This window comes from Stenella coeruleoalba (genome assembly GCF_951394435.1).
Source record: "Stenella coeruleoalba genome assembly, chromosome: 5".
Classification (NCBI taxonomy): domain Eukaryota; kingdom Metazoa; phylum Chordata; class Mammalia; order Artiodactyla; family Delphinidae; genus Stenella; species Stenella coeruleoalba.
Genome location: NC_137150.1, coordinates 132,069,512 through 132,082,075, shown reverse-complemented (window position 1 = coordinate 132,082,075; position 12,564 = coordinate 132,069,512). Strand labels below are relative to the sequence as shown.

The following is a 12,564-nucleotide window of genomic DNA, read 5'->3' as shown; positions in this document are numbered from 1 at the left end:
CTTGTGCCGGAGAGAATGCTTGGTTTTCAGGAGAGCTGTTAAAAAAAAAGTTCCCTGGTGGCTCCAGAAGTTTCACTGGGGTTTGGAAAGGTTCTTGAGGAAAAAGTACGCGTTTCAGGACTCGTAGGCTGGTGCAAGGGCATCCGCCCGACGTGTGCCAGCTGTAGGCTGCCGAAGCGCCTCTTCTGTCTGTGCGTCCACTCTCCCCGCTGGTGCCCCGGTGGCAGTGCCACAGCCGCCCAGGCTCCGTGCTGCACGCCCTCTTCCTGAGCACCAGGACCAGGCCACAGAGGCCCACCCCGGTCTGCCCAGGTGGAGGAGCCACGTTAGAATAAGTGACCTGCAGCCAGGCGTCACCTTGTTCTCCAGCGCTTCCCGGGGGTTAAGAGTTTCTGCGTTGCCAGGTAGTAGACTGAAGGTTAATCATGGTAACAACAGTGCTGAGGGTTTTCCTCGGTTATGAATAAGGTTTTCTCTGAGGAAAAAATTCCAGGTTTCATGGATACTACGATTAATGTGTCAAAAGTTCCATTTAATGAGTGATGGCTCCTGGCGTCCAAGTGCGTATCTAATAAAAGGAATGTGTGTGCTGTTTGCACGCTAGGGCAGATATCATGGCTCTTTGGTCTTCCCTGGCAATCAGCCTGGCAGTAATTACCTGTCAGAATCCCTTCCCTTTCCCACCCCGTGTCTTGACCTCAGCCAGCCCAGCCATCTAAGTAAAGTACATGTCAGTGGACAGGCCAGTCGCCAGGACACAGTGTGGGAGAGCCCAGGCTGGGCTTCCCGGCCTGGATCCAGCTGCAGGACGGCACATGTGCTGCTTCATCTCAGGGCCTCGCAAGTTATTCTACATCTCTCTTGATCTGTGAAACGGGAGTTGTTGTTGAAATGAAAGTGTTTTTACTTCCTTTAATCATTTATATCAAGTATCTTTGATACTCTGTATATTGTAGGAAATGGTTTCTAGACATTAAAAAATTTTTCTAGTATGAGAAATATCAGGGACATTCAAAAATAGAGAACGGGACACAATGAATTCCCACGTACGTGTCATCCAGCTTCGGACCCTGTCACCCCTCCCACCTTTTGGGTTGTTTGGGGGCAGTCTATTACAGCACATCCCACATATATTTCGCCGTCAATATTTCAGTGTGTGTCTCTAACAGAAAGAACATTTTAGACAACAAAACCACGGTGCCATCATTGTACCTAACACCATTAATAATTTCTCAACATCATCTAGTGCCCAGGCTGGCCTCAGCTTCCCCCGACTATCTCAGAAACGTCTTTACACTTCGTGGTTCCAATCAGGGTCCAAACAAGAGCCGCACATTGTGTTGGTTGATATCCTTCTTAAATCTCTTCATTTCTTTGAGTTTTCTGCCTCTTCCCCACCTTTTTCTTTTTTTTTTTTAATGCCATTTAGTTATTGAAGAAGCTGGGAGATAAATTTTTTTGAGTGTTTTTAACATTTCGGAGGGACTTAGTAAAGCTTCATGAAGAAAGAGGATTAGGAATATTTTTTCATCCAAAGAAAGCATTGTTAAAAGTCCTGTGCCAAGAACAGTTTTACCAAATATGTTTTGGTCTATTTTAGACAGTGTTTTGCAGAACAAGCCATAGAGTTCAGGATGTTTCCTTCCTGGGATAATCACCCTGTGAATTCACAGGGTAGGAATGAAGAGTAGGCGTGTGGCCTTCTTGCCTTTGATGGAGTTTGCTGGAGGTGGAAGGTGGAGGCTCCGGGGCAGTGAGGGGCTGTGGTCAGGTGGAGAGGCCTGGTGGTGGCTGCTGGAGAGGGGCAGGGGCTATGTCTCGGGGGTTTTGTTCTCCACAATGTCAGGAATCTGAAATTTGGGGTTCTCTGGGATATACGAGATGGATGCCAGCAGGTGAGAACTAACCTCTGTTTCAGTTCAGAATCCATCGCTGGAGGCCCCCCTGAGAGGATCTGGTCCAACTCTGCTGTGTTTGCGCAGGACAGAAAGACCTGCAAGGACAGGTTGGGGCCCACATTCCAGGGCCCTGACTCCCAGTACTTCAGTGGAGGAAAAAAACCTTAAAACTTGTGGAACCTTTCCTACTCTCTGGGAAAGGATCAAACCTAATTTAATTTTATAAGGCAAGTTTTAGCATTTTGCCAGAATTCTTTTGAAATGTAAGGTGTACGTAGACCAGGATAACAAGTTAACTGTGCTTGAATTAGGTGACACGTTTGTTTGAACGGTGAGACGTCTGGATGGCTTGGGAGCAGTTGTTACTTTAAGCTTCCTGAGGACAGGGGCAGTGCCTGAGTCACCTTTGCATCCTCTCAGCCTGAGTTATGGCGTCTTGAGTGTAACTGGTGTTTTATTAACATCGAGTTGGTGAGTGAAGCCCTGGAGCGTTGCTGACAATCTGAGGAGTGCAGCTCACTTTCAAGACTTCAGCCATCGTTGTACCCAAAGTCCATATTGTGAAGAGGCCCACAGGCTGGTCCCCAGAGCAGGAGGGTAGTTTGGGGCTCTTAGTGTATTTGGAATAAAGCAGCATTGATCTTGTAAGGTCTTGCTGACGTGTGTTCTGTGGCGTGGTTGGAGATAAACTCCATCAGTACGAGGAACGAGCAAGGCCTCCACCCGGATGTTACAGACCAGGGGTCGGGTGCTCGTTCTTTTCTCCAGAAGAAACATATCCAATAAAACAAGACAGAATTAATTAAATACATAGAGGCCTAAATGGTGCCAACTACGGTCCTTGCACCTTGAGAAAAAGTGGAACAAAAATGCCATGGGACCCCCGAGAAGAAGGAACTTCTCTGTAGGCAGATGTGAAGTTGGGCATGAAGCAGTGTGTTTGTACAGGTATTTCGTATCATTCCAGTTCCAGTACTTACTCACTTAGTAGTTATGTAACCTTAGATGAAGTTTTTAAAACCTCAGTTTTCCCATCTGTAAAATGGGTATTGTGGGCATCTGTACCTCAGATCGTTATAAGGAGTAAATGAGATAACAGATGTGTAGCGTCTGACATAGTATCTGGCACATAGTAAGTGCTCAGTGAACGTTATTGATATCATCACCATCATCATCACTATCATCACCATCATCACCACCATCACCATCATCACCATCATCACCATCATCATCATCATCATCACTACTGCCCCCACCTCTGCTGCCACTACTAAGTGGAATGGGACTCTTGGAAGGCGGAGACTCTTTAGTTTTTTCAGGCATTCGGGGCAGTGATTCTCCGTGATGTTCACTTACTTCTTGTCATCAAATTAAAGTACCTTTGGAATAACTGAAATAGGGAAAAGTTTTCGGTGTAAGCAGTGGAGGATCTGAGCATATGTGCTAGTTCTGGTCCAGCTGACGAGACCTGCATGATCATATGCTGTGGGTTCTTTGGGTGTAAAAAAGGAATGTGAGACACAGGTTTGTCTTAAAGTTACTGGGAGGGAAAACTGATCAGGTGGCCCTAGTGGTTTCCCCTGAGGTGTTGTCTGTTGGTCATGGCCTTTGGGCCCTCACTGAGGATGCTCTCCTGGGTAGTGGCTGATGCCTGCGGGACAGTGCAGATTGCAGTCCTGGGAAGGCCATGGTGGGTTTGTAATGAGACAGCATCTGTAATTTATAATATAAATTTATAATATAAAAGCCAGACGTCACCTCATTGATGTCTCATCAGAATCAGCACTAGCCTTTCCATCATCTCTGGATTTTCAGAAACATAGATGTATTGTTTCATTACACGAGAGTAGGTCATATCCAGACAGGCTGAGAGTCTTCTGCTCTGTACCAAAGTGATCCAGGAACTAAAAGTGTGTATATATTACAGTCGGGGAAGGGGAGACCTGTACTTCTGTATTTAGAGAGAGTTTGAAAGAGAAGGAGAAATAGAGGGGAGAGAGCAAAGAAAAAAACCCTTTGTTTACATAAAGAGATGACCAGTGGTTTTAGACTTAGACCCGCTAATGGCACAAGCCCGGGAGGCCTCTGTGATACTGGGACGGGCGGGGCGTGCCTGCTGCGTATCCCTACTTCCCTGGGGTGTGTGTGTGTGTGTGTGTGTGTGTGTGGATATGCACGTGACCTGCGGGTCTCCTTTGCCCCCAGGGAGTGCACGACGTCCGGCTGGCCTACATTCAGTTCGCTCTTTCCTTCCTGATCGCAGGCGACGATAGCACAGTCGCACAAGTGCTGGAGTTGAAAGGTAGGTGTGTCTCTTTGTCTCGGGGCACAGCCTGCCTGTGATTGTTTTGAAAAACCTACCACAGAGCATTTTGCAGGTTAATAAAAGTCTGCAGCCTCTGCAGCTGCCGTGTACACTAGGGTAAAGGGTGTGTGTGGCGCAAGACTTTGGTCAGCGCGGTTCTGATACCGCTGGTCAGTGCGGACAGAGATATCCCTGTTTCGCTAGCTGGCTACTGAGCGGGCCTAGCAAAGGAGACGTGCACACTTCAGAGACTCATGCAGACAAAGGAGGCTTTATGGTTCCAGAAAGTACATGGATTCATAGCCGGGGCTACCCTGCTTTTCTTAGTAATTGTGTTTTTAAAAAATGCCTCGTGTTACCAGAATATTAGTAGTAGAGCTTCAGAGAATTCCAACAGTACCACCTTCTGATGCCAGTGTCTCTAGAGCGAGGCTTGGCGTAGTTTAATCTATTAGGGCTACTTGTGTTTTATCAAGACTGTGAATGGCAGCGCGGACAGGACAGTTGTCCAGTAAGATCCGCCGGGATCACGCCCTGTCTGGGATGAGGAGCCGGTGTCCCGGCTGGGACCCAGGCACTTGTCGGGGGAGGGACAGCGTGGGGCCGCCAGCCCTTCCCCCACCTCCCCCAGCGAGGGAGCCCAGAGCCCCCTCCGGAACGAGCTGCAGAGACCATTTACGAGCAGGTGCGGGTCCTGCTCCCGGGGTGTCGTCGCCCTGGTCTGGGTAGCGGCCCCTTGGAGGCGATGCTTCCTTCGCGTGGTGCAGTGGACACGTCCTGCTCGTTGCCGGGCCCGTGTGGGATGCCCTCTGCAACCAGGGCCGGGCGTTTCTTCAGAATCCTTCTGGGTCTTCTTGGCGTCTGGCCATTTATTAAATAAAGGACACTGATTTGGGCTTATCCATCCATGCTGCTAAAGGGGCAGGGATGCACTTCTGTTAAAGTTCCTGCAGGGCAGTTGGGCTGGTCCAGCCATTCCGCATCTAGTCATTTATACTAAGGAAATAGTTAAGGATGTGAGCAGAGGTTTTGTTAGGGGACATTTTTTCTTATTAGCTGAAAATTGGACTCCTCCTAACTACCCACCAGCAAGGGATTGAGCAAATTGAGGGCTGGTCACAAGGAGGAATGCAGCTATTAACAGTGATGTAGAAATATATATATAGATGTCAGATTTTTTAAGGATATAGGATTGGGTGTAAACTCAGTTATAAAACTGGTAAAGTGTGATCCCATTTTACTAAAAGTTAAGTTTAACAGAATATGGATATGTCAGAAGGTTAACAGTTAACTGGTAACCCAGACATCAACAGTGTTAACTTTTGGGTAGTGGAGTTATGGTTGATCTTAAATTTCTGTCTGGTATTTTCTGATTTTTTTTTTCTAAGAATAATGAATTTGCTTTTGTAGAAGTTATGTGTGCCCATTAAGCATGTATGGAGGAAGAGAAATTGTAATTGCTTTGCTGCTTTTCACCAGTATGTTAGTAATGATACAGCTTCAAGCCGTGGAGGCTGAGTCCTTGGTGATCCCAAAAGTATGAAGAGAAAGCAAGTTCTACCACCAATCAGTAAAGTGACGACCGTCACTTTAAGTACATCTCTGAGCAAGTGTAAGCGAAGAGAGAAACTTTGGAAAACTGTAATCGTACAATACGTTCTCTTTCAAACCGTCAGTATTAAATTAACTTTACCAAAGTTAATGAGAAAAGGAAAGTAAAACAGAACTAAAGGAACTATTGAACTTTAATGGTTCAGTCATTGTTTTGCCTTCAGATATTTATTTCCTATGACACAAAAATAGTTTTTCCTACTGTGAACTTGTATAATTAAAAAAGACAAAACTTAAAAAACAAAAAAAAGGCAAGTAAATGGCATTGTTTGCTGTACCATTTTAAGAATGGTACAGCAAACAAACATTTTAAGCAGTAATGGTCTCTCATCGGTTCTCATTCAAAGTATTTTTGAGTCTAATGCTTTGAAACTTTTACTTTCAGAATTTATTCCTTGCATCTTTAGCTCAGGCATGAAGGAAGATAGGATCTCTACCATCAATATTTTGTTATCCACACTGAAAACGAAGGTACGTTTTTGGTGATCAATGTTCCTATCATTTGTTTGCTCCAGTGTTTTACAGGACTTTAGAGCTATGACATCGTAGGTTATATGGGTTGTTGTATAGGTTGAATGGGAAGCCGTTTCTTAAGCAGAAACTTGGTGGTGATGAGCCAGTCCTGAAGGGTGCAGGCACTGAAGCCACCACTTCAGTTCAGGCGAGGCTGCTGTTTCATCGCAACAGGAGAAAAGCTGCTCCCTGCTCCCCGCTATTTCACAGGAAGCCACTGGGGTAACTGAGCTGTAAATACAACTCTTCTTCGTTTACTCACCTGGCAAAATGTTATTTTGTGTCATCTTGCATGTTCTGCCTTTCACATGTATCTTACAGAAATTTTAAAACTTGCTGAAAGGATAACTGTCTTTGATACAGAAGCCCCTTAAATGATCAGTTAGAAAAACTCAATGATCCTCCCAACATAAATAGTTGTCAAAAGGCCGTGAACTGGCAGCCCACGTAAAAATGGCTAATCAGCATAGCATTTAGTGCTTCTCAGCCGGGCGCGGTTCTGCCCTCCATGGGCCATTTGGCAATTTTTGGTTGCCATAACTGGAGAAATGCAACTGACATCTGGTGAGTAGAGACCAGGGATACTGCTCAACATCCTACAGTGCGCAAGACAGCCCCTCACAACAGTTACTTGGCCCAAAATGTCAGTAGTGCTGAGGTTGAGAAACCCTGATTCAAAGCAGTGCAAGTAATGAGGTACAGGTCTTTGCACCTACCAAATTGGCAGTGACTTTTCAAAACAATGATATTCAGTGTCAGCAAAGATGCTTTGAGTCAGGTACTTTCCTGGAGGAAGTGTTGCAACCCCTCTGGAAGACAGCAGGTCTAGCAGTATGTGTCAGAGGTTTTAAACGTGTTTGTACACCTGGAGTGAGGGATGGGATTGCCACAGAATCACCCGGGGAACGTATTTGAAATACATAAACTCTCAGAGATATGAGCTGGGGGGGTGGGTTTGTGTGGAGCTGAAAACTGATGCCGCAATTCCAAGTCCAGAGTCAGGGATGCAGGGCAGGCTTTGTACAAGGATGCTGCTAGTCATAGCCAGAGTTTGGAAGCAACCTAATTATACACACCTGGGAAATGGTTAAATAAGTTATAGTCGCTCATAGGATAGAATGATGTTCAGCCCCCAAAGTGATGTTCTAAAGGAATTTTTAATGATGTGGAGACAGCCCATGCTGCATTAAGTAGAAGCAAGCACAAAACTATAATTAAGTATATTCTCAAAGAAGCCAAAAAAACCCCACCCCAACAAGAACCTAACACATACGCACGTATGTTTTGTGTGGTTGATGGGGACAGGGAGGCGGAAGGGAAATGTACCCAAATGTGGGCTGTGAGTATCCTAGGGTGGTGGCAATACCGGTGAAATTTTCTCTTTACGTTCTTTCTTTTTCTGGCTAAATATTTTGCCACAGGCCTACATTATTTTTATAATGACGAAATCCAATAAACACGATTTTAAAAATCAACTTCCTTGAAATTCATTTGTTTTTTTGTTTTTAGGTAGTTCACAATAAAAATATCACAAAAACCCAGAAGGTGCGTTTCTTTACCGGGCAAGTACTGAACCACATCGCGTCTCTGTACAGCTGGAAGGGGATTGTCGACGTGAGCCTGGAGAACGTTGAGGTACAGTCGTTTTTGGCTCTCGCTTGGCCTCACTGTTAGTGTGTGATACCCAGAGCCGGGACACTGAAGAATCTACACATACGCCTGCCTTCAAGAAAGTCCCCCATTTGATGTTTCTTTTGGCTTGTGGTTATGTTAATTCCCAACTCAGATGCAATATGATTTAAAAAAAAATTTTTTTTTTTACAATAAGATTTTTTTCTAATCTCTGAGGTATCATGATATTAGACTTTTTTTTTAAATGTGAAAACCATCATTCCCTTTAGCTGTGTGGCATCTGAATTTTCCCTACAGCTTGCAGAGTAGACGTACAGGGTTGATCCCTACTACCTCTCCCGCCTCACTTACCTCTCCTCTCCCATCCATTCTTTTCACACTTTTCCAGCAGTTGGAGTTTCAAGGCCTGTTGCTTCTACTTCAGGATCCTAAGTACCTAGGGAGCCTCAGTTTCCTCACCTACTGACATGTGGAGTTGACTTTGTAACAAGTGCTAAATTAGAACAGTTGCTCTCGCATGGACCCAAAGCCAGTGAACTTTTTAATTCTCCTCATTTTGAGTTTCCTCAGGGTGTTTCTGAACATGGACTTGGCCAGAGTCATGAAGGCTCAGGCTTCCTGTTAACTCTATGATACTTTACCTCTCAAGAGCCCACTGTTTTGCTTCCTTTTATCTCCACGACTTGCCTATGTCCTCTTGTTTTGGACACGTTTTGTACGTTCTATAACCAGGAAGCCTCAGGGGCTTAATAAAAACACTCCCAAATGTGGAATTTTATTCAAAAGAGCAAGAGAAATTAAGTCATTCATAAGCTTGTTTAAAAATACAGGTTTAAACTTGCTCCTCTTAAGAGTTTTTTTTTGTTTTTTTTTGGCCATGCCTCGTGGCTTGCGGGATCTTAGTTCCCCGACCCGGGACGGAAGCCGGGCCCAAGGCAGTGAAAGCGCGGAGTCCTAACCACTGGAGCGCCAGGGAAGTCCCGAGTTTTTTTTTTTTTAATGGTTCTATTTTATAGGTGAGGACATTCAGAATCAGGGAATTAAGTGATGCTCTCATTACGGGTTCCACTCTGGCATCCAGACCCCATCCTGAAGCTCTCCTGGGGCCCATTAAGAGTTGCCTCATTAGAATGAAAGATGCCCCTATCACCTAGGAGATTCTGAGGGATTTAGGAGCTCTGTGCCAGGAACTGGAGACGATGACCAAATATTTATTTCTTCTGTCGCAGTATCACAATGCAGAAGCAAGAAAAAGCTTAGAAAAAATGTTCTATTTAAAGCATATGCTGTAAACAGAGAATCTTTAGTGCTGGGGATCCTAATACTGATGTGCTGTGTACTTCCTCACTCAGTGATGACTTCAGCTGTCTCACCCACAGTTTGCTCATTCGTGAGATGGGTGTCATCATGTTTGCCCTGCCAGCCTCACGGGGCTGCTGTAAGGATTATTGTGAAGTGCTTGGAAACAGTAACAAATGACAGAAAATCTCAAGTTATCTGTAGTTTCTTGTTGTTCCAGCAACTCCCTGTTTGTTCAACTTTAAAAAGAACATTTTAAATTCAATTTATTTAAAGTAAAAAACAAACAAACAGAAAACCGCAGTTGACCCGTTTTTCCCACCCCCTTGACCCCCACTTCTGGCAGCCACTAATCTGCTCTCTGTATCTGTGAGCTTTTTTAAAAAATTGTTATTGTTTTATTTATTTATTTTGTTTAGATTCCACATATAAGAGTATTTTTAAATTTTGATTGGTGTTTCTGTTTTTCGGTGGGGTTTTTTGTTTTTGAATTACACAAAATGTTTTCTAAGTTGCCATTAGGCATGTGATAGTGTCCAGTTTTTACCCTGTAGTTGTTCGTAAGACTTATGAACTTGGGATTTTCACTGAATTTCTTTGAAACTCTCGTAGACTTCTGCTGAAGACGCAGGGAAAACCATGGTGAGGGAGCTTGTTCATAACTTCCTGATGGATCTCTGCTGTTCGCTCAAGCATGGGATTAATTTTTATGACGCGTCTCTTGGTACCTTCGGCAGGTAAAGTGCAACGCCCGTGTGAATCCCGAGTGTGAGTTCTCAGGTCATCACATCCGTGACTTACAGTGGAAATCTGTTAAATAACGGAGCTGTAGTGGGTGAGAACTAGCATTGTAGGCGTTATCTGACTCATTTTAGGGATGAACTCAGAATAGGACCCAGAGGGCTCCTGTTCATTGTGTGCCCTCGGGGCAGAGTCTCAGGGTAGCAGTTGATGCAGACACACGGTGTGAGGTGTCTCACCCGGGAAGGTGCTGTGCGTGTTCACCCGGCAGCTGTGTGTCAGCTGGATCTGAGAATAATTCTGTTACCTCCTCCTTCCCAGAGATGGGGTGCCCTCTCATGCCTCCCTGCAGTCCTAGGTGGGTACCATTGCTACCCCAGTTTTGCAGATGAGGAAGATGGGCCCACAGAGGGCAGGCCGCTCACCCTGAAAGTGGCAGAGCTCAGACTGGAACCTAGGAGATCTGGTTCCCAGCCCACACTCGTGACAGCTACACAGCCCTCGTCTCCTCGGGGTCAGCTGCTGATGAGTTGGGATTTCACAGTTTTGTTTTTACGTTTTATTTCATATTTCACCATTATGATAACATTTCATCAGTAAGGAAACAAAGTCCACAGCTAGTGATTTAGATTATGTTCTTTTGGACTTTCTCTTTAGAGTCCTAGACCTATAATGCATATCCACGTTATTAATATTTAAACCAGAACGGCCTGCTGTTAGGTATATTGTTCATTAACCTGCTTTTTTCCCATTTGACAATTAAGAACATGGGACATATTTTCTGGTCATTATGAATGACCCTTAGTTTTACCCCCTTGACATTTTATTATAAGGATAGAGATGGTTTGATTCGGTTTCAACCAGTCAGAAGATGACTGATCCCTCATAATGGGATTAATTTGGTGGGGATTTTTTTCCCTGCTTGTGGCTTTGAACTTGTTTTGATTCTGTGATTATTATGAGTTAACTTGCCGTCATTCCTTTTTCTTTTAATTTTGTTTTGGTGATGTTGTAGCTTTTCTCTCATCAGTGAGAGTAAGCTTGTTTTCTGCTGAAATGTAAGAGCAGACTTTTTGAGTCTTAATGTAATATAACACCATGCTAAAAAGGCTCTTTTTCCCTATTAAGGAGACCCATAAAATAGATGATCATTTAATGAGCATATTGAATCAACTAGTGGTTGTGTTTAAATAAGCTATGGTTTATGTAAAATCTTTTCAGCCACGGGCAAAAGACAAATGTTTGTGCTTAGGAGAAAGGAAGGGAGTTTTGTTTGTGGGGTGTTAATGGAAAGCTTTGAGAAAATTGAAATGCCTCCTTTCCCAGTGGTCGTAAAGCTCCCGCGTTTCCTGCAGGTCTCTGTGCAGATGTCGCCACGTCACAGAGGCCTTCCCTGGCACCCTCTTCTGAGACAGTCCTTCCACTGTCACTGTCCTTTCGCCTGGCCCTTGCGTCTGATGGTGACTTATCACCATCTTGCATATTTATTTATTTGCTTGTTCATTACCCAATAGGCAAGAATTGGTGAGAACAGAGACTCGTCTGTTTTGAATCCCTGTGTGCCTGCGTGGCACACAGTAGGCATTGAAAGCGAGGCATCGCAGTGTAGGCAAGGGTTGGCAAACTTTCTCTAAAGGTCCAGATAGTGAGTATTTTAGGGTTGGTGTGCCATACAGCCCCTAGTGTGGCCACTCAGCCGTGCCATTGTGGTACCCGAGCAGCCATGCTGTAAATAAACAAATGGGTGTAACTGTGTTCCAATAAAGCTTTATTGACAAAGGCAGGTGGTGGGCCAGAGCCTGCTGAGCCTTACTGTGGAGGTTCAGAGAACAGTTTCTGGAGTGCCTCTGAGACCTCAGCGGGTTACTGCTCCTCTCTGCCAATGTTGCCTCATCTGTAAAAAGGGAATACAATTAGTGCCCACCTCAGAGAGAGGCAGTGTGTGGTAACTGCCTCGAGCAGTGCCTGGCACGTGTTGCAAACGCTGAATTAAATGCTATTCATTTTATTACATCGTTCATTAAAATTGTGTGTGTGTCTAGTATTTTTGGCACTCTCCGCAAATTTTTTTTTTTAAGTTTCTAGGTAAACCTTTTTTTTTTTTAATTTATTTTTGGCTGCGTCAGGTCTTAGTTGCGGCACGCAGGATCTTTCATTGCGGCACGCGGGCTTTTCTCTAGTTGCGGCGTCTGGGTTTTCTCTTCTCTAGTTGTGGCGCAGGCTCCAGGGCACGTGGGCTCTGTAGTTTGCGGCACGTGAGCTCTCTAGTTGAGGCATGCGAGCTCAGTAGTTGTGGCACATGGGCTTAGTTGCCCCGTGGCATGTGGGATCTAAGTTCTCTGACCAGGGATCGAACCCATGTCCACTGCACTGTAAGGTGGATTCTTTACCACTGGACCCCCAGGGAAGTCCCACTCTTTGCAAATTTAACATTCCATGCATTTGAAAGCACAAACTATGTTTTGCTCATGATATTTTCCTATTAAGAATTGTAAGCTTTTTAAAGGATAGCTTTCTGATCAAAATTATACTCTAAATTCAGTTTTTTTTTTTTTTTTTTTTTTT

General features: G+C 44.6%; 1 protein-coding gene across 5 annotated transcripts in view; it reads left to right on the top strand.

Moving 5' to 3' along the window:
* URB1 (URB1 ribosome biogenesis homolog) overlaps positions 1-12,564 on the top strand; it is a 65,088-nt gene that overhangs the window by 5,240 nt on the left and 47,284 nt on the right. For 4 of the 5 annotated variants that reach the window (XM_079921642.1, XM_079921643.1, XM_079921644.1 and 1 more), the window contains 4 exons: positions 4,104-4,200; positions 6,200-6,285; positions 7,837-7,962; positions 9,871-9,995. In XM_079921642.1, coding sequence (XP_079777768.1) covers positions 4,104-4,200; positions 6,200-6,285; positions 7,837-7,962; positions 9,871-9,995 — 434 coding nt within the window. Of the gene's footprint in view, positions 1-4,103; positions 4,201-4,278; positions 5,816-6,199; positions 6,286-7,836; positions 7,963-9,870; positions 9,996-12,564 lie in introns of those variants that run through there. The other variant, XM_079921645.1, reaches the window with a different exon arrangement.